This window comes from Dermacentor silvarum, chromosome 1 (genome assembly GCF_013339745.2).
Source record: "Dermacentor silvarum isolate Dsil-2018 chromosome 1, BIME_Dsil_1.4, whole genome shotgun sequence".
Classification (NCBI taxonomy): domain Eukaryota; kingdom Metazoa; phylum Arthropoda; class Arachnida; order Ixodida; family Ixodidae; genus Dermacentor; species Dermacentor silvarum.
The window spans coordinates 242,107,339-242,129,539 of record NC_051154.1 but is presented as its reverse complement, the minus strand read 5'-3'; the positions used below and the strand labels follow the sequence as shown (position 1 = coordinate 242,129,539).

The window sequence follows — 22,201 nt, the reverse complement described above, 5'->3', positions numbered from 1 at the left end:
GACTTTGAATGAATTTCCAGAATGTTCCGGTTCAGGGAGTACCGTAATAAAATTCTGCCCCAAATTCGTCTCGTCATCCCATCAAGTGCCAACCAGGAGCCATACTTGCGAAAATTTCCGTTGGTAAGATCTCTCTTTGGCTAACCCGACAGACCTTTTCTAAACGTGCTCGCACCGGATCTCGGTTTTGTTCTCACTGCTCTGACATAATAAATAAATCAGCTGGCGGAAAACTTTTTTTATAGTCTTTCTTTTGTTATTTTGTTCAGAAGCAAGTTATTTGTAGCTTTATTAGTGCCACTCTCCAACTAGCAGCATTTGCAAGAAATTTCATTCAGCATCATCGGATAGGCTGGCTTAAAAGCTTGGTTACATTCTTGCCAATCTTGGCAGTGTGATTCTGCATCCTCCAACAGTTAATGGTCCCACTCGGTGCTATATTGAATAAGTGGTAGGGCGTGGGATTAAATTTTATCACGGTGTCGGATAAGTCGTACTGGTGTAATGGTTGGTAAATAGGGCCAAGATTTAGAAGCATACATCAACTGAAGTACCATATCATTGCCGGCAATTCGTACTTTTGTAACCATCGTGATTGCTCTCGATCGAATGATTAAAACCGCTTCTTCGTCTTGCTCGTTATGGGAAGCTTAAGAAATGAGCCATTTCTCGACCTATACGATGTGAAATAAAATATTTGTAAAACCTAATGTCTTCGTGCGCATGTTCGTGCCCAGTACCCAAATTAAACTGCTCTCTGCGTTAATGACCGCCAGAATCGCAACGTATGTGAAGTCAATAAAGGTTTTCTAAAACTTTTAAAATGTCATCGTGCGTGTTTTCATAGCTGTACAGTTCTCAATATTTTCAAATTCTCTCGGTGTTGAAGACGACCAGAATCGCTTGCGACCCAAGTCGAAGACCGCTGGAACAACTTATGGCATCTGTAAAATAAACGGTAAGATCGGCTGGGAAGAAGTCGCTCATGAGCTCGGAGTGCCCGACTGCTCTTGGACAAACATTGAAGACATTTAAACAAGCCTTGTGTTGCAAGAATGAACTTTAATGGGAACAAACTGTAACAAATACATGGTAAAAACTTAACAAAGACATAACAAGGCTTCTTGGCTACAAGGAGTCCACTCTAACAAACGCCATTGAAGTGACTTGCCATCATACCGTTGAGGTTGCTGAGCTCTGCACGTTAGAAGCAGTCGCATACTCGCGCTTGAGCATTAGGGTTAACGGAATGGACATGTCTCTTCACGGCGATAAAACAAAAAAAAAGCAAAAAGAAAAAAAAAAACATCGACTGAGTTCTGGACAGCCTCGGTTGCTTGTGTGAAGTCGGCTCCGCCCCGGCGTCAATCCTCGCTGTCTTCTTCTTCCTTCCCGCTGATCTCGTACTCCTTGAGCAGCTCGGTGAACAAGGTGCGCTGCCGATTTCGGGTGGCCTCGAAGATGTTCTCATACTTGGCTTTGGAGAGGGACAACACGTTTTCGAGATCCTCGGCAGTCAGGACCTTCTCGAGTTTCTGGTGGAGGAGCTCCAGAAGGCGCGACACCTGCACCTTGCGCATGCGGTTGTATTCCAGGTCGGCCAGCATGAGCTTGTAGCTGCACTTGTCCAGGATGCGAACGATGTGGCGAGTGTTCTTGATTTCGCGGCACTCGACCCGGTAGTCCGGTGGTACGACCCGCGTGGCGCGGCAGCGTGCCAGGAACGCCGCCTTGTTGGCGAAGGCGGCCAGGTCGAAGATGGCTCGGAAGTATCGGCTCACGAGCTCCATGGGCCTGCGGCCGTAGGCCTTCCGCAGGTGCCGCTTCAAAGACGTTGGGCTCAGCGCCTGCTGAGAATCGACGGAGGCATCACTGCTCTCGGCCTTCGAGAGCTCGGCCTGCTGCTCTAGGGTATCTCCGCAACCGCCCTTGGCCTGGACATCGACCATGGTGACTGTTGACGACCTGCTCGCTACGAGAAATCTGAGGAATCTGATCGAACGCCCAGCCCAGGCGCGCAGCTCGAGCCAGCTCATGCTATGCCGCCACCACCGATGCTAATGCTACTGCTGCTGCGATCGATTATGACGACGGCGAAGACGTTTATCGCGCGACGCACTGCATCCAATGTCAGACACGAGCCCACGCGAACCCCCTAACCTCGTCCCTGCGTTTGTTGCTTGTGACAGTAGCAGAGCGTGCGCTGCAATCAAATGCATTACAATAGAATTGCATGAGACACGAAATGAAGTTTCTACTACGCGTGCTGTTTATTTGTTAGGAAGTTACGAAGCTCACTACTTTAGAGGGGTTAGTAAGTTTTCATATTACCTAATGTCGTAGTGTTACAATTTGCCGTAACAAAGCAAGTTGAAAAAATCACGCGCACCCAAGGCATTGTTGAAACCCAACTGACGCGAAGTTTAAGTTATAGCGAGGTAGCTGCAGTAGCGGATGACTTGTGGCCTGTAGCTCTGCGCCACGAAGGCGACGTATGATATTTGTCGAGAGAAGAATGTTGATGAGAGGTGCATGCATTGAGAAATGCGACACATATCTAAATACATTTATGACTTCCGTGTCCATTGTTAGATAGTGGCACATACCCATTCTGGGAGATTGCCCAAGAATGGGCACATATACCCACTGGCCCCCAGTGGGCCATGATTCGGGGTTACCAAGTGTAACAAAATCAAAGAAGCCATTGAATATAATGTACTGTTCCATTAAGTGGTGCGTGCGATACCCATTAGCCGACATTATATGTACAGGTTTTATGTCGTTATGTACTGTCTCACAAAGACATGTTCCAGCACGCAAGAAAAATGAAAAGAGGTGCAGAGACAAAATTACCACATAAAAGGTAGAGCGCTGACATTGCCCAACTCTCTGCCTGGAATGTATTGTCTCATTACTTATAATAGAAGTCATTCAGAAATTTTCACAAGTGATTCTTATTAGACTCCGATAATTGTTTTCCTTCAATCACCCGATTCTTGGCCAATCCCCCATAGTGGGTAGGGGCCACTTTTGAAGGCAAGCAAGCAAGCAAGCATAACAGAAGTGCGCTCATTGCTACTACTTCGTCGGTCCAAATTTCGCGCTATATGAACAAGAGCATCCAGTGGCACATACGGGATAAAAAATAATTAAAGAGAAGCAATTCGATATCACGTGCGATTACATGACGAAGTTTGTGTGCGTTAGATTTGTCTATGGACTGGCATTGTACGTATATACATGATTTATGTCGTGATTTATTGTCTGATTGCATAGAACTTTCCTACTTTATACAGTCGTTTTATTTCAGTTATCGCGTTATTTATATTGTTAGATATTTGTGCTTTCATGTTTACCCGCTAACAATGTATAATTTCTTTGTACTCCTTTCTCATTTTTGCTATTTTCATGTATCCTCCCCTCACGCAATACTCCTTCGGGAGCCTGTGAGGTAACTGAATAAATAAACACAGGTGCTCTTACTGGCACTAACTTGTCGGCAAACATTCAGGGTGGTCTATTCAGCGAGAAACGTTACTTATGTACACCAAACACTGGGGTAAAGAAAACTTCGCTTTAAATACGGGGACGTGAAAGAGGAGGACGCCATCGGCTGCGGATAGACATAAATCCCTCTCATGGGTATGAGCCAGCCATGTTTTGATGCCACAACGACAACAACCTAGCCTTGCAACTGCATGCCACCACTTGCTCCACCCGAACGCCTCCTTTTAACGCCTGTAATGCTGGCGCCGTGATACGACCAAGTTCATTGCGCTCCGCTAAAGAATGACCAAGCATATAAGACTATAGCAGGAGTGTGGCATTAGATATACCAGAGGTTGCACGCGTATACGCGGCGTAAATGCCGTACCGGGGCCGTTGATCCGTCTATGATTGCCGCACGTTGCATCTCCTAGTAATCCTGAGCGTGTCATTCACTCAGCAGCTCGGCATCACTGAGGACCTTAGCAACAGATGGCTATGTTAAGAGCTCGAGACCATGGTCAAGTGCTTTGACAAACGCTAAACACGCAGAAACGTGCGGTAAGGACTGCCCGACGAATTCTCGACTGCAGCAGAGCTGTAGCAGATCACCGTTAACCAGCCGAGCGCGAAGACAATGTGAGGAAGCCAAGCCGTGGCAACTTGTCATTCACCGAAAACAAATGGGGAGTTGAGAACGCGACTTCTCTCTTTTGGCATCATGCGCTCACTCGCCTTGTTCGTTGCACACACAGAGCTAATAACATTCCGAAGGAAGAGGTCAGAAAAAAAAAGGAAAGAAAAACGGAGAATGCTTTGGTGCTATGTACGCTCGCGCTCACTTGTTGCTTCCGTAGACAGCGTGCGTGCGCGCGCACACCTCCGAGCGTTCGGGGTCGCTTTCTCTCGCTCTCTCTCGCCGTAACACAGAATCCACCGACAGCGCGCTTTCCGGATTGCACGCGCGTTGCTTTCGCTCGAGGGAGACCGGCTGGGAAAGTACGGAGGCTGTTTGTCATTCAAGGCAACGTACGTTTCGCTCCTCCCTCGCGCGTTTTTGTTTTTGATTCGAACCCTTTCTCTCTCGCGCTTGAGCGTTCTGGCCGCCGGCGTCGGCGGCAGTGGCTGAGAGCCAGATCGTTCCAGTCACCCGCCGGCAAGCGTGCCGGCAATGTGCCGGGATCAAGGCGAAGCGCTCACAGACCAAGGCGGTCGAGTTGACCAACGCCGGCGTTCTGGCAAATGGACGCGCGGACTAACGCAAAGTTTCGTCGGGCACAGAGCTCAGAAAGGACACTGTGCTCTGCACCGGCAGCTGTCGTCCACATCTTTCTCGGAGCGTGCATGAATATGGATTCATAACTGCACGGACATCACGGCCGTCATCACCTACGCCGCGCAGGCAATAGCGGTAAGTAAAATGTGGAGCGCACGTGGAGAAGGGTTCATTCGCCCCACTCTGCATCAACCACGTGACGGTGCGCGCAGACGCGTACGTATGTTAATGGTGCGTATGTGTGGCACGTGAGAGTTGCTGCTCCTTGATCGTCAAGTCACATGATGACGCTTTTGACTTCATTGAGCACTAGCTGTCTAACGTGTCTGCGCCGAATTATCCGGATCGGCGCTGGCTTCGACAATGAAGACTAACGTTTAGGAGCGTACTATGTTGGGTGAGTTGGTGCGTAGATATTCGAAGCACTGTGGCGGAAAGTAAAAACACACCAGGAGAAATGAAAGAGACGGAAAGAGCGTCGTTCTCTTTTTTTTTTCTTTGGGTGCTTTTATACCTTGCGCCACAGAACCTTAAAGGACTAACGTGCGAATGTACCAATTGCAACAAAGCATGAAATCCACAGGAGCCAGAGGGCCAATACACGTCGTGTTTTTCTGCTGCAGATGTCGTTCGCGAAAGGTAGGAGCGTGGTGGATCTTGTATATACATATGATTACATTGAAAGGTCAAGGAGCTTGTTACTCCAGCTGTCGAGACCTTGAGGCACACCGCCAGCATCTGCCATTAGGTGCAAATGTAGTTATTGCTTACTTGTCGGTGCAGATTGCAGTTCTAAGCTTTGGCGTGGCGCAATCGGTGCACATTTATCTGTTTTCTATGTATATCTATCGCCTCTTATCGTTTGTAATGCGTGGAGTGGAAATGCTTATCAGGACCTCTATGTACATCTACTGGGGGGCTTTCCAGGAGACTATTTCACTTCGTGGCTTCACATGCAGTTACATCTGCGATATTGTAACTTAAACGTAACGGTTCGCCTAAAAAAAGTATGTGTGTGTCTGTGTGTGTGTGTGGGGGGGGGGGGGTAGATGGTATTTTTTAAATTTATTATACCTCAAGGGTCCCGTGAGGGACATTACATGAGGGGTGGGTACAGGGGATACAACATAATTACAGTAAACATTGGTGAATACAGGTCAAGTGAATACAAGTCAGTTAGCGAATACAAGACAGGAATAAATTAAATAATAATGGTGCGCAGCAGTGTACACGATAATCCTATGGGTTAGCGTCGATGCGTGTGATTTCTTCGACGGCGGATTTCAATTCTGCAGGGTCGGTGATCGTAGCGATATGGCCGGGAAGGCGATTCCAGTCACGCGCAGTACGAATAAAGAGTTATTGATGAAATGTTGTGGTGTGGGCACGTGGTTTTATCAGTGTTATATATACATACTGTATGTGCATGTGTAGTATGGGCTGCTTTGCATTCCACCACCTCGTGTCCTTCCACACACTGCGCCCATAGTTCATGGCTCTCCGTCTAACCATTGCCCGGGTGGCTTAAAAAAAGGCTTTGGTGTTTTATTATTATTGGTTTTTTTTTGCTACATACACACTATGGTTGAAGCAGACTTTCTCAACTTTTGTCGAAGTGGGCTTCACTGAAATAATCATTCGACAAACAATCCCTTTGTACTGTTTTCGTGATATATTTGGGTCGTTTCCCTCGCGTTCTTCGAAGTTGCAGTCTACATGTGTCTGCATCATGTCTGATCGGTGTAATCCACTTCGTAAGATCGAGACTTGCTGCATACCCACGTTGGTTCGGAGCTCGTGTGACGCGCGTCGTCTCGCAGTAAATAGGTCTGTCTGCACGCGACTCTGACTAACGCACTTTAAGAGCCCAACTGAGTCCACCTTTGCGACGTTTATCTTTTCTGAGGCTACATTTCTAGAAGTTAAGGCAACAGGGAAGTTGCAACAATCGGAGGAGTGCCGGGCGCGGATCTTATTCCGGGATTCATATGAACACATGAGCGGCACGCAGACACACCGGTTGTCGCACCCCTGTTGTCGGCAAACCGACCCTCCGCGTCCCCGGTGAGCAAATCATTTTGTCTTCCTTTGTTCATTTAAAATCACTGGCTCCGCCTGAGGTACGAATGATATGCTTCGGCACGAGATACATTCAGGTCTTATACGACTGAATATGATGTTCGTCATTTATTGAAGCGCGGCGGGAGACGACGTATGACGCAGAGGCGTTGCAAGTGCGCTGTCGGGTCTTGAAGCGTCTTCTTCCAGAGTGCTTGCGACGATAGCACGCGCGCGCACGCACGCAGCTGGACAGAACCAAGGTAATGTTGTATGCTGTTGTTTTCCATTTGCATTCCGCCTAATTACTTAATTAGTCCTAATTAATTAATCACCTTCTCAGATATTTTAATTAGGGGAAAAGTGTCAATGAGGAAATTGTAGAGCAACATGAAAAACTCCCGATACAGCTTTCTGTTGCTCAATACCGTGCTAAGTATCGAAATTAAATTAAATTATGGGTTTCTACGTGCCAAAACCACGATCTCATTATGAGGCACGCCGTAGTGGGGGGACTCCGGAATAATTTCAAACACCTGGGGTTCTTTAACGTACACGTAAGTCTAAGTACATGGGTGTTTTCGCATTTCGCCGTCATCGAAATGCGGCCGCCGTGGCCGGGATTCGATCCCACGACCTCGTGCTTAGCAGCTCAACACCCTAGCCACTAAGCAACCACATCGGGTTAATCTGAGCATCTCCAAGCGATGGCAAAATAACATTACCTTAGTTCTGTCCAGCTACGTGGCATTCGCATATTTTTAAATCTTGGGAATGATAGCTGGGACACCTTGTACATAGAGGGTGTTTCACGTAACTTGAACCAAGGATTTTAAAAAGTGGTTAACCGCAGCCGGGTGAAACCAACGACGTATGGTTTGCCGTCATGTGGCGCTCCTCAACATATTTTTTTATATTCCGCTTAAGTAGTTCATTAACTGAGATCAATAATTCAAAATGTTTATTGTTCACTTTAGGGCCAAGGGCGTTTCGTTACGTTGTAGAGGCGGCTGGGAGCTTATTTAACACTAATTGGAATGGCTGACAGTCTTGCATGTGGTGTTTGCGGATACGAGGAGAACGTTGACCACTTATTGTGCCGCTGTCCTCATTTTTAATCAGAAAGAGAATCTATGATTAACGCATTCAGGAAACTAGATGATCGTCCTCTGAGTGAACAGATTATACTAGAACACCGTCCCCACCGATCATCGGCTCAGAAGGCAGTGAAGGTACTTTTGTGCTTTATGAGAGCGCCTGATTTGTACGAGCGCCTTTGACTCTGCAGTACGGTCCGTGCACGTCTCCATACCCTCTCTCTCTCAATTCTTTCTCTTCCCCTTCTCCCTTCCCCCAGCGTAGGGTAGCCAACCGGACTCTTGACTGGTTAACATCCCTGCCTTCCTTTTATCCACCTCTCTCTCTTTCTCTCGCTTGTAGAGGGGGTTCAGAAACGACCGATCCTATTTTTTGTGGCAACGTACGTTCTGCGTGGTGATTTTTTTCGGCGTTTAAAGAAAGCCCGCGAAATACGAAATAAAAGCACGTGACTGCGCTCATGCGCTGTCGTATTGCAGCGCTCTCAACCGTGCTTCGAGCGAAAGAACCATGCGCGCGGTCAGCCTATCGCTTATCATGGACGACGGCGCTTTCTTTCCGTATGCCACCATGGTGCCACCGTCAAAGATGCTGACGGACTGTGAAGCCGACTCCTAGAGCTGCGGCCGCTCAATTCGCCACGGTCCGCGCGTACGGTTCTTTCGCTGAAAGCATGGTTGAGAGTGCTGCAATACGATGCATGCAGTGCTGTCCACACAGTTTTTTTCTTCTTTTTTTTTCTCGTTTGTTAACCTATGGTCTATGTGTTGTCCATAGCGTTATGGATGTCCGCATTGGTCGCGAACCAGACTTCGTGGATTGTGCTCTGTTTCCAAGAAGATGCGAGTTCTATATATGTCTAACTGGATCAGGGATATTCGAAATCTCTGTGATACTCCGATCCTGTTCTTGTGCCACCTGCTTTCTTGGTTGCCGGACCGAATTTCAGTTAGTATGTGCGGTCTTCGAAGAAGGCTTTAACTATGGTTGGCGATCTTGTTGCCCACCCATTACGTCTAGTTATCTTAATGATGGTTTCGTGCCCGCCAGAGGCGACACTCATCTTCAAGTTCACAACTAATAAAATGTCCGGCCCTTTGTTTGCCCATTTCGTGCTTCTATTCATCGTGTTAAGAAGTAAGAACAAGCTGTATTGTGCGCTAAGTTGTTTGTTGAAGGGTGTTCGAAAACGATTAAAAAATTGGCGACGTTCCAGATAATGTTCGAGACGTTTTGTCGTCATCTCTTCCACCAGTTTGCAGACCATTGAAACAAGTGAGAGCGGTGGTAGGTTGAATAATTGATTTGATCTTATGCGTTCAGTATCGATATTACTCTCGAGTGTTTCCATTCTCTGGTACGTCTTCCCTGCCCAATGCTCCAGGTCGAGGTATCTGAGTGTCCCGATACTCGGCAAGTCATACGCAGGGATGCTGCTTTCTTACCATCCTTTCTGCTGATTCGCTTATGTAGCGGCTCTATTATCGCGATCAGCCAATGATGGCTTTTAGCTTCAGTTACGCCCCAGTGTATACTGAGACGCAAGAGTCGGCGAATGATTACGAGAAAGAGGAATTCAAGAAATGGCGAACGTGTGTGCTGCGGGGCCTCTTGCAAGACCAGGCTGCGCCACAGGACGCGTCAATTCCATCACTAACAGCCAAATCGCAGTCCAGACAAACTATATATGTAAATGGTCCCCCTCGTTACGCTCCCCTACTCCCATGCCATCACTGCTGACGGCTGTTCAGGTGCCAGCAAACTGCTCTAGACAGTAATAGTGCGATCAGCAGTGATTCCCTTCCTTTTCTTTTCTTTATATTATTATTTATTTTAAGAAGCAATAACCAATTATTACTACTTGCAGTACCTAATAAAGAAAGGGAGATTTCAGCCACCAGTGCCTTTTACGCAGAGCCCCGGCTAATTCTTCACAGCAGACGGGCATCAGACGATTCGCCATTTGGATGAAAAATTGCTGCAACCACGCTTATATAGCTGCCGGGATGGCAACGACGAGATACCATGTGCACGCGAAGAGAAGCGTTCACTGCCCCCCTCCCCCTATTTGCGAACAGTGAGGCCGTTTCGAGCGGGCCAGCAACGACCGCTAGATTCTACGAGACACGCGCACTTAGCCTTCCTCGAGACCGAATAACGCAGTGATTATTTTTCTTCTATCCTGTCCCGCAGTGATCCGTCACACCGAATAGCCATTCCCGGCTATACGGTGGCGTGCAAACCAATGGCGAAGAGTGAAAAAAATGGAGTTGAAAAAAAGAAAAAAGAATCAGTGTTACCCCCGTCCATTTTATTTGAAATGCGGCGTGTATTGCTCTTGCCAGGTCCGCCCTAGGTCAAGGCGGCGGGCACTTGCTATGGCATGGGCGCCATCACGCTTTGCTTTTACGATCGCTTTTGTTCAGGGCTGTTCCCATGTGCACATAGTATATGGCAGACGCGCCATTTTTGGTGACCTATTGGGGGCTTATATCGTAGCACGAAAGACTGCTATTACATTTTATTTCAGTTTCTACCTTCTGTGCGTCACGTCCGTTGCCCCGCGTTCTTGGCTATTCCCGAAGGGCCTGAACGTTCTCCCCGTATAAGAGGATCTGACCTTCTGAATTCCCGCTGGACTGACCCGGCTGCGCCAACTTGCTCCTTTCATTGATTGGTTTTTGGCGGGCTCTGACGTCAGCATTGTTGACAGTGAAATATATGTACAGTATTGAAATTGATTCGCATAATAAGAGTTGACCTTCATAATTTGTGCGATTCGTTTATTTTTTACCCTCTTAAAGAAGTTACTGCGCTTTAACAAAATTTTATTTACCTGGGTTGTCTGGTCCTCGTTAGAAAATTTTGGTTTCCCGTGAGTACGTCACACAGAATAAGAGGATAAAGGGAAAAATGAAACATTAACTTAATCATAGCAATTGCTTCAAAGGTAACCCATACTGTTTCTTCGAAAGAAAAGCCTCATAGTTGAAGAAATATTCGTCCTGGTCTGGACTCCTCCGCCTTTCCGGGGCAGCCGCTAATCTGAGCTAACCAGGCGGCTCGCAGATGACAGGACGAAGTCGAATTTATCAACTGTTTGACGTAATACGGTTCGAGCCCTGGACCAGGACGAATTTTTCTTCAACTATGAGGCTTTTCTTTCGAGGAAACCGTATGGGTTTCCTTTGTAGCAATTGCTAGGATTGGGTGGATGTCTCATTTTCCCCTTTATTTACTTCTCTCCACCTAGCGGGTTTCTACTGAACTATTACGTCAGAATAATAGGATGTTTTAAAACGACGCTTAAAATCTACTGCCGCCAACAGTGGGCCAAACTTCGGTGTAACACAGTACGAAACTGCCTGCAACTGTTTTGCTGTAGACACATTATTTCTTTAAGTACTATCTTCACATTCGCTTTTGTATTTCGTTATTAGTTCGCCTCTATAGAGGAGCGTGCCATTCTGAGGAAAGCAAACGTGCGTAAAAATACAAACAGGAGCGACAAAACCGATCGCAAGACAAAGAAATACAGATGCATACTGTGCATGTCGCTGCGCAGTGAACCCTCCGAGCATAACGGAGTTCCTCCACGATCGAATCAGATGATGCGTTCGCGAAGGGTGCAGCTGTGTCCTTGCAGCTCACTCGATGCTTTGCGTATATTGCGCATCGTGTGGGTTAATGTCACTCTAAGGCTCACATTACAGTGATTCTAGTGATGAAAAATACACTACCAGCGAGTGTGATGTAATCACTTCCCGCAAAAGTTCCAGCGACTTCGTAACGGGTAAGCTTGTTGCGTCTCAAGCGGAAACAGCAAACAAAAGAGGGAGTGGTAGAGAGGACTGCAGAAAAAGTATCGATCGATCAGCCGCTGCGACAGGCCGACAGGCACTGTTAATGTAGGAGGCGTTGACGGATGTCAATCTGCTTTAGAGTAGACGTATCATAGTCGTGTATTTAGTTACATACAGCTTGTCTCGCAGCATTCGCTTGAACTCTATTAATTTATATACTTATAATTTATCTCACATCTCGCGAGTGTAGAATTCTATGCATTTCGATCTAAGCGCGCTGTTTTCCCTGTAGAGTCCTTCACTGGTCTTGAAGCTACCAAGTAATGAAAAAGACACAATTAAAGAGAACTAAACATGGAAACTAAAAAAAAAATATCAACTGCTATGGAAATTAGTATTTTAATAAAAGTGAACCTAAAACTAGTAACTAGTGGTGTGTCAATAGCGAAATTTCCGAATTGATTATGAATACTTGAGAAAAATGACCTTCGAATATCAAATCAAATATTATATACGTTTACAAAGTTCTTGTGGAGTCTATATGGTAAAAATTGAGGCTTACTTGCGTTATGTCACATGTGTACACAATGCCTTTCGCAAGTAGACGTCCGGTCAACAAAGAAGCTTCTAAATGAGAAACAACTGCTTTAAGTTACCTGGCGCACCGTGACATGTGACTATTGAAACAAGAAAACAGCAAGTCATCTGATTCCCGCAGAAAGTTGTACTCATTGAATGAGAGAACTATTATACTACAGCACCACACATTGTATTAAAGGTGTGCAAATACGGTGAGACTAGATAATAATAAATTGTTTTGCCTAAATCGAAACACTACTTCGTATCTAGGCTGCCTAAAAGAAAAGCACTGACTGCAAATTAATGAGCAGGAGTTATCTGCCCCGTGCGCTTGCTCAGGAGCCTCTTATGTTTGTCTGGATAGACAAACATAACAAGAGGCAAGAAGTGAAGAAATTGACAACACAAAATTGAAGAAGTCAGCTGCACACAAATGAGAAAGTCGGCATCAAAAGCAGTCGAGTGTGGAGGAAGAAGTGAAGTGAACATCCACAGAACTTTCCATCCACAGATCACGCATAAAGTGCTGCTGCAGCAGCAGTAGAAGTTTTTAGTATTAGTAGTAGTAGTAGTAGTAGTAGTAGTAGTAGTAGTAGTAGTAGTAGTAGTAGTAGTAGTAGTAGTAGTAGTAGTAGTAGTAGTAGTAGTAGTAGTAGTAGTAGTAGTGGTAGTAGTAGTAGTAATCATTGTTAGTAGTAGCAGTAGTAGTAGTAAGTATAGTGGCTGTGATGGGGGTGGCTTTGAAACATGGCTGATACTCATTAGGAGGATTGGGCTTAAGGCTGGCAATTAAGTAGACCTGATATTTAATATAATCCAAAAGAGAGAGTTAAGCACTAGAAGTGAAGTCAGGCAGCCGAGGAGGCCAAAAGATTGGAGGTGGATAGTCGAGGCGAGGCCCTCTGAATCCAGAGCTTATAGGGACTTAGGCAGTTGCCCATTAATGACGTCGATGCACTTCAAGATAAGCAATGAAGCGAGGCACTGTCCTAATTGAGTACCTTCATTGGTGGAGAACAGAGGTCAACAGATCACATATAAAGAAATTACATAGCACTTTTATCTCGGCAGGAGAGACTTTCCCCTTCCTCACAAGAAGTTAAATAAAGCGCAGGCATTACCCCTCAGATTATTACAAACAGGCTCGTATCCCAACCCGGTTTTATTACACACGCTTTATCCCGACACTTATGCCAGTAGTTCTTGCAGGCACTGCAATGACTTCGCTAGCCTAGACCATATGCTCTGGCGTTGCCCCTCGTTGCGCGGCACGGAACAAATCAATAATGACAAGTGGCTCTCCGCTATCAAGAGCCCCGATGCCGGGGCGCAACTATGGGCTGTCCAGAGGGCCCACGATGCGGTGGTCGGGCATGGCCTGACTGTCCCAACGTGGGAGCGGCCCGCTGCGCGCTGAGTCGCGTACCTCAGGACTTTTATTAAAGTTTTGCATCCATCCATCCATCCAACTGTGCAGCCATAGCCATAGGCTTAGCATGTCACGGAACAAAATTTTGGCTATCATGAATTCAATGGTAAAGAAGGCCCCATAGACCTATACTATATACCGCGTGGGTCAGCAACGCGCGAAGGTCAGGTCTAACGCATGTTTAGAAAATTAGAACTGTCGAAGTGGGTGGAGAAAAAATTACGTACTGGGGGAACTACAAAATGGGTTCATGCCAGGCAGACGCTTAGAGGATAATATGTTTGCACTAACTCAGTGCACAAAGATTTCAGTAGCTCAGAATAGACCTTTATCGATAGCATTTCTAGACATTAAAGGAGCGTATGACAACGTAGTCAGGGAATTGTTATGGGATATTCTTTAGCACGAAAGCATAGATGACGATTTCGTGGAGCTGCTGAGGTAGATATATAAAGACAACCGAGTACAAGTTGTACGGGAAGGTCGAAAAGGTAATGAGAGTGGTGGGAATTCACCAAGGACTGAAGCAAGGATGTCCTCTATCTCCATTGTTCTTCCCGATTTATGTTAAGGATATAGAAAGACGACTGGAGAACTGCGAGTTAAGGTTTGATTTATCCTACGTGCGCAATGGACGAATGGTGCAACAGAAGGTCCTTGGACTGATATATGCGGACGACATAGTGCTACTAGCGAATAATATAAGAGATTTACATACACTTGCGAATATCTGTGGTAACGCAGAGACAAATATAGGCCTTAAGTTTAGCACAGAGAAATCGGGAATTATGATCTCTAATGAAGAGACGAGTAATTACGTGTAGTCAATTCAACAGCAAGTCATACCCATAGTCAATCAATATAAATACCTCGGCGTATGTCAACGAAGGAAAGACTTACTCCAGCCCCCACCAAGATAATCTGAAAGTAAAGGGTAAGCGGATTACAGCAATAATGAAAAACAACGCACTGTGTGGCCACAATAAGATATATGAGGTGGTGCGTGGAATCTGGAAAGGGGTAATGGTGCCAGCGCTAACGTTCGCAAATGCCATTCTATGCTTGAAATCGGATATTTTGTCGGGGTTGGAAGTTAACCAAAGACCGGTAGGCCGGTTGGCTTTGGGAGCCCACGGTAAAACCACAAATGAGGCAGTGCAGGGTGACATGGGTTGGGCCTCTTTTGAGAAGCACAGAGAAGCACCGAGCAAAATTAGTTTTGAAGAAAGACTCAGGAACATGGATGAAAATAAATGGGTGGCTAAAGTGCACAAGTATGTCTACATGAAAAGCGTGGACAAAGAATGGAGGAAGAGGTCAAGACAGTTGCAACCACGTACAGGATAATTGAAACTGTAAATAGACAACCAGGAGTCATCAGAAAGAAAGTGAGAGAAACATAGACAGTGAATTGGATGCAAAGAACGGAAACAAAAGGACGATGAAGATTTACAAGAATGAGAAGAAAGAAATTAGAAGGAAAATGTGTAGGATAACACAAAGGGCAATGCCTTGGTATTTGAGGCTCAAGCCGGTTGCCTAAGGACAAGAACATACCGCAGCAAATATTCGGAGCTAGATGAGGCATGTGTATGCTGCAGTAAAGATCCAGAGACCACTCAGCACATCCTAATGGAATGCGAAGGGATTCACCCAGCGAGAACCGTAGGTAACGTACAACTTCCAGAAGTGCTTGCGTTAAAAGTGGACGGGAGCATCAACCGCTCAGCAGTCGAGATAAGCAGGAGACGTTTAGAGTACTGGTGGAAAAAAAGCAGGAAAGATATTGAAACGACCGGATCTCTCACAGTCATAGGTAGCTGTACAAGATAGATTTTGAAGGAAAAAAAAAAAAACATTAAGGAGAAGTATACAAAAATGCTAGATAAAAAACATCTATAGCATACCCGATTAAATCAAGCAGGCTAGGTGACTATATGTCACCGCCCCATTTCGAAGGGGATGCCAATAAATCATCATCATCATCATCATCATCAACATCATCATTATCATCGTGACTCTTCGCGCGCTAGGACGCGTGTATAGGGCATGTTTCCGCAGCAGCTAGCAAGCGCTGGCGTAGCGCAGAGGTATAATATAGCTGACTCCTGCGCAGAGTGCCCGGGTTCGATTCCGGCGAGAACTGTCTTTTTTCTCTCATTCCTGGCGATAGCTGCGACGGACAACATCGCCAACCGAAATGGCTGTTGGAATGAGCCTATAACAGCATACGGCGGTAAATGTTGGCGACGCGGTTGAGGATTGTCCCGAAGACTATCTCGGAATGCACTTCACCGGAAAATACAGCTAATTAAATTACCCAGTGGCTATATCAATTTCGTGCGGTTGTGTTTCTTTTATGTTTCTTAAAAAGTGGTTTGTAGTGTTTCTACGAGAAACGTGACAAATAAAAAACGACATCGGCTGCCCGACTGTTTCATAAGCTGCAAATTATCGCCTCTTTTGATTACAAGAAAACGCAAGTGTACCGCATTGCCAAGTCTTTCAAGGAATGCAAAATACGGGACGATGTGACAGTGATGCGAGCCAAGCGCAGAAAGTAAACAGATTGCAAATGAACACCAGAATCGTGCAGAGAATGGGAGAAAAAAAAATTATTCAAGTAGCCTTGGCTCTTGGAAGGCACAATTGGGGCTTTGGGACAATTTGCCCTAACACTGGTCTCCCGAACTGTGACCCCCCTCTAGCCCCATTTCCAACACACTCGTCTATTACGTGTGCAGCGTTATTTAGGCAAACGTCAACGCGAAACACAACACCAGGAATGCCCTCAAGGTATCCATAAAGCAGGTGGTGATGAAACTGCAAAGACAGGAAGTGAACCATGTCTGAAGCCGTTTTTCATTTGACAAGGTTTTTTATAACTGTGCGGAAACTTCTGTACGAATACGCCGATTTTGTCCTGCTATTTTGGATGCCCTATTAGGAGTGGCAAAGTGGAAAAAAAGAGTCTCCGTGTGAAGTTTGGGAAGCTGGCCAATTGGGAGAGGTAGAGATGGTACGGGACAGCTTAGAATATATATATATATATATATATATATATATATATATATATATATATATATAGGGTGTTTCAGCGAACACTTTCACAATTTATTTAAGGTTGCCTGTGGCAGATAGCCCAATTCCAGTTAATGAGCTGGTGTACTCGAAGAGGCGGACATTACTTGCACAAAAAATTTAAATGCATAATCGACTAATCAACAAAAATTCACTGATCAAGTTTTTAACTAATGACTTCACTAATTCACAAAATTCACTAATTAAGTTTTTAACCAATTAATTCTCAGGATGACACCACTTTCTAGATAATAATTCTCGAACTTTGCGGAGAAATGCATTGGCGTTCCAGTTAATTTTGTGCTTCAATGCATAAGGCGACGTTTTGTTAAGCAACTAACTGGAACGCCAATGCATTTCTCAGCAAAGTTAAGGAATTAATATATCAAGAATGGTGTCATCCAGAGAATTCGTTCCGAGTGGATCCGTCTTGCGAACTCCACGGCTACAATTTGAAAATTACAATATGGGTCATCAGGTAATCAGTTAAAAACTTAATTAGTGAATTTTTGTTAATTATTCGATTATGCATTTCAATTTCTTGTGCAAGTAATGTCCGCCTTTTCGAGTAGACCAGCTCATGAACTAGAATTGTGCTATCTGCCACCGGCAACCTCTAAGAATGTTTGAAAGTGTTCGTTGAAACACCCTGTATATATTGCGAACGTCACGCGAAGTGAAGCTGCAAATAAAACAGGAAACGATGCATGAAAGCCGATGATCGCAGGGCTTTATTCAACGTTACTGTGAACTAGCTGCAGTCGAAAAATAAAATGAGCGAACGAATGGTGACGTCTTTGTCGCTGTGGGCGAGCACGGCGTCACCATTTGTGGTACCCACCAAGGTTATCGGACAAACAGCACTTCAGAAATGCGCGCGACACACTCAAACAAGGCAAAACCTTATACAGATTGCTCACCGTGCACAGGGAGCACGGCAAGCAGGCAAACATAAAAGAAAAAGAAACGCGTTATATTCGTGCCATGAACCTAAATATAACGCGAGGCCCGTTTTGAGGCCACAAATTTCGAGAAAAAAAATTGTGTTATCTTCCTGCAAATAGTTTGTTTTACTTTGTTTTCAACAAAGCGGACCGAACAGTCCGCTTGGTCATGTACATTTCAGTCGCTGCAATCGGTCCATTCGAAACGACAATGCCAAGTCGACATGTACGAAAAACGCAGGGCAAGATTGTTCCATGGGAAACAGGCTTATGCCTACGTTGGGCTCTTTCCTGCCAATGAATTCTCTGTTCGCGTGTATTCAAGTAAAGAGGTCCCCAGCTAAACCACGCGTCTATGTGCGATGCGCTTCAACCCAAACTACATTGTCACACCGGACGCACTGCCGCAGCCTCCGGTTGGCGAAGGCCGTAGACCACTATAGAGCAAAGGATTTACTACACAGCGTTCCCCCTTCGCAGTCTCGAGAAATCAAGTCTATATAACTGCAGTGCGCAAGCGTCGCGGCCACAGCACTGGCGAGCGTGTGCATTGGTTGTGCAGTGTTACTGTCGACTTTAAAGGAACACGTACCAAAAGCAAATACTGTTCAGCTTGTGGGATAGATTCACGCTTTAAGTCGTCCAAAGCGTAAACCTTTGCCGAGGAATAGACGAGAGAATGGCGTAAGCGTAAGATAGGATTATCGTCGCCACTGTGATAATATACAGTACTACTTCCCCTAACGCAATACGTCCCACTTATATCTCCCAAGTTGTCGCTGGCCAGTAATAATAATAATAATATAGTTGATTGTGTCATTTCGATATGACTGTAAATGCATGACTGAGTGCAGTATATAACACAACACCCACAAAAAAAAAACAATTACGATATCATATTGAAATCCCTGTTCGAGGTACTGCCTCAAACAGGGATTTGTTTGAGCTACTGCCTCTAATGGTGAAATATGGCAGGTGATTGCTGCGATATTTGCAGATGAAGATGTAATTACCATGACATATACCTTGACGTGGTCAGGAAGGCAGTTAGTTTTTTTTTCTGTTTATGAAAATAAGTATACAAAAAATGTGTTGCAGTTCGGGCACGTGCACGAGGGAACTGGAGTGGGTTGCTGCTCCACGTAGATGTGCATGGTGTAAGAACAATAAGAGGTCAACGATAAAGTGAGCAAAAATTATATTTTCAAATTATGAATGGCCCGTGGTATGTCAGCAAACTGAATGGATGATAAACCACACTTTGCTTTTAGAGATGATTATGCTATTGGTCGTACAAATAACAGTAAATAAACCTTGAAACATCCTGCCGAGACGCTGTGCTGGATATATGACAATCTGCTTGCGGAAGTCGGCCGCGTGTGCGAGTGCGCGATTAAATGATATGTGTATGCGAGCTTGCATGTGTGTGTGTGCGCGTACATTCCGAACCCGCATACACGCGCAAAACACCCACAACACACACACACGCGTGCACGCAGGCACACTCATGAAACTTCACACACACATAGGAAAACCCAAAAAGCAAAACGCACATATCAACACAAAAACAAGTACACGACCCCTTAAAGCACGTGCATTCGCAAAAGGCGACGAATGATCACCGACGACGACAAGATGTGTCAAGCGATAAATGTAGTGTTCATTGCAGCATCGCGAATTCAACAAACGTTACCACAAACTTAGCCAAAAGGTTTTTAAAGTAAGGACTACTTAGAGCCCCAGACTTAAAATGATTTTATGAAAATACTTGGCAGTGAAGGGGGGAAACAGCCAATATTAAGTTTGGTTGCGAGTTGAACTGTTTTCTTTTGTTTTTGTTTTGATCGTAGGAATATTGTAATACAATATTTTCTGCCACCTTGAGAAATCTTTATAATCGATATTGTACAGAACAAGCAACATCAACTTTAATGTGAGCTTTCTCCTAAGAAAAGGTTTTCCAGTAACCTAAGAAATGACATCATATTGCTGTTAAGGAGCTCTGATACGAAGGAAACTGCAAAGTCTGCTTGATAAGATATGCGAAATCATTTTTGCTCAGGGGTTAAAAGTGCGCGATAACCAGACCCTTAGAACACATGCAGCGCGCGAAAGTTGTACCAAAGCCGGCGGATGGCGGCTGGATTCTTTACTTTGTTTTCTTCTGTTTTATTGTCAGTCTTCTAGGTTTTTTTCTCTTCTTTTTTTTTTCTTTTGTGCGAACTGAGAGGGTGAAGAATTTGCATCCTGTGCGTTGGAAAACCGACAGGTTAAGGGGTGGGGACTGACTTCGGAAATATACGTTATATACGAGAGAGAGAGAGAGAGATAAATGAGATGGGAAAGGCAGGGAGGTTAACCGGAAGGTAGGTATCCAGTTTGCTACCCTGCACTGGGGAAGGGGTAAGGGGAGACAGAAAGATAAGGAAAAAATGCACACACATAGAAAGAGAGGGTGATCAGAAAAAAAAAACACAAACACACGCACACACACAAAGGAACTCAGAAGTGTCACAGTCGTTCAAGCAGGTCGCTTGTCTGGAGGAACCTCAGCAGTGCGCTCATCTCCTTCTGGTGTGAAGACCGTGTCAGCCGGCACTCTAAGATCGTCTGCTCAGAAAGCGGCCGGTCGTCGAGGCGCGCCAGCGTCGTCACGAGCGTGTGTCTCTGGGAGCTGTAGCGGGGACAATGACACAAGATATGTTCGATTGTTTCCTCGCTGTCGCAACTATTACAGGTAGCACTGTCAGCCATTCCGATGCGGCAAGCAAACGCATTCGTAAACGATACTCCAAGCCACAGTCGGCAGAGAGCAGTTGTCTCGATTCGGGAAAGTCCAGATGGAATATGTAGTCGGATGTATGGATCCAAGCGGTGCAGTCGAGTAAACCGGAAACCTGGCGTGTTCCACATGGATCGAGTGGCATCACGCGCGAGTATACGAAGCGTTGCTGCTGCATCGGTTCTTGAAAGTGGAAGGGGTTCCTTCACAGCATTTTCGTGAGCCCTCCTAGCAGCTTCATCGGCCTGTTTGTTGCCCATGATGCCGCAGTGGCCTGGGAGCCACTGAAAAGTAATGTCATGTCCTTTTTCTACTAGTTGGTGATATATCAGCCTTATTTCAAGCACAAGTTGGTCTTGTGGTCCACGACGCAGAGCGGATAGCAGACACTGCAGGGCTGCCTTCGAATCAGTAAATATACTCCATTTTCGTGGTAAATCTTCATGAAGCATATGAAGGGCGCTGCGAAGTGCAGCAAGCTCCGCAGCAGTCGACGTTGTCCGGTGAGAAGTTTTAAACTCATAGGTCACGGCTTTTTCGGGGAAGATCACAGCTCCTGTAGATCCGTCAAGAGTTGTCGACCCATCAGTGTAAATGTGAAGGTGGTCCTTGTATGTCTCGTGCAGCATGAGTAGAGATAGCTGCTTGAGAGCTGGTGACGAGAGTCCTGCTTTCGTTTGAATCCCTGGTACCGAGAGTCGAACTTGTGGGCGATCCAAACACCAAGGTGGGGATAGCAGCCTCTCGGCAGGCGTATAATCTTGAGGGAGGCAGTCACAGTACATCAATATCACCTGGCAAAAGGAGGCATTGGGTCGGTCTTTCGGCAGCGTGGCGAGGTGATGGAAAGGGGCGCGGGCAATGTGCCTGATGTGTGCTCTCAGCACTTCCAATGTCATATGAGTTCGCTCTGGGTAATCGTGTGCTATTGCAATTGTTTCCGCTGTCGATGTGCATCGTGGCAATCCAAGACAAACCCTTAGTGCCTGCGCCTGAGCACTTTCGATTGTGCGGATGTTGCTTCTGCAGGTATTGCTCAGTACAGGTAAGCTGTACCTCAGATATCCGAGAAACAGCGCCCTGTAGAGTTGTAACATCGCGTGTACTGACGTTCCCCATGTTTTCCCTCCAAGAAATTTAAAAATGTGTGAAATGGCCGTTAGGCGTTTCTTCAGGTAGGCCACATGAGGACTCCAGCTGAGGTCTCGATCAATGATCACCCCTAAGAATGTATGCGTCCTGGCGTAACAGATGTCTTGCCCATTGATGGATATGGCGTAGGACGTCATTGGCTTCCGCGTAAACGCGACCAGCGCACATTTCTCAGGTGAGATCTGGAGGCCTTGTTCGCTAAGATACGCCGATATTGAAATCGCGGCTTTTTGAAGCCTCGCGCGCACCTGAGGACGTGTTACACCTGACCGTTACACGCAGATGTCATCGGCGTACATTGATATCTGGACAGCACTTGGTATGCGTTCCACGAGACCGACAAGAACAAGGTTGAATAGTGTGGGGCTCAAGACGCCACCTTGGGAAAGACCGCGCTATGTGTAGTGTTGTGAGGTCGGACCGTCATCGGTCTGCACAAAAAGGACCTCATGTGTAAATAGTTGCGGGTCCACCGGTAGACTCGGCCACCAAGGCCGACCGATGCAAGAGCGT

At 45.9% G+C, this 22,201-nt stretch overlaps 2 protein-coding genes across 2 annotated transcripts in view; one reads left to right on the top strand and one right to left on the bottom strand.

Annotated features, from left to right (window-relative positions):
* Window positions 1–1,042: 1,042 nt before the first annotated feature.
* Window positions 1,043–2,645, bottom strand: LOC119437008 (uncharacterized). The gene has a single exon (XM_037704069.2). The coding sequence runs from the start codon at window positions 2,034–2,036 to the stop codon at window positions 1,365–1,367; it is 672 nt and encodes a 223-aa protein (XP_037559997.1). The 5' UTR covers window positions 2,037–2,645; the 3' UTR covers window positions 1,043–1,364.
* A 1,979-nt stretch (window positions 2,646–4,624) lies between these two features.
* The window catches only part of LOC119437007 (high-affinity choline transporter 1-like), a 74,009-nt gene continuing 56,432 nt past the window's right edge, over window positions 4,625–22,201 (top strand). The window contains exon 1 of the mRNA XM_049660180.1: window positions 4,625–4,897. The gene's annotated coding sequence lies outside the window, so the exon portion shown is untranslated. The remainder of the gene's footprint in view (window positions 4,898–22,201) is intronic.

Bases quoted from the DNA above. Each gene is read 5' to 3' on its own strand.
- LOC119437008 (XM_037704069.2), bottom strand. From the start codon at position 2,036: ATGAGCTGGCTCGAGCTGCGCGCCTGGGCTGGGCGTTCGATCAGATTC.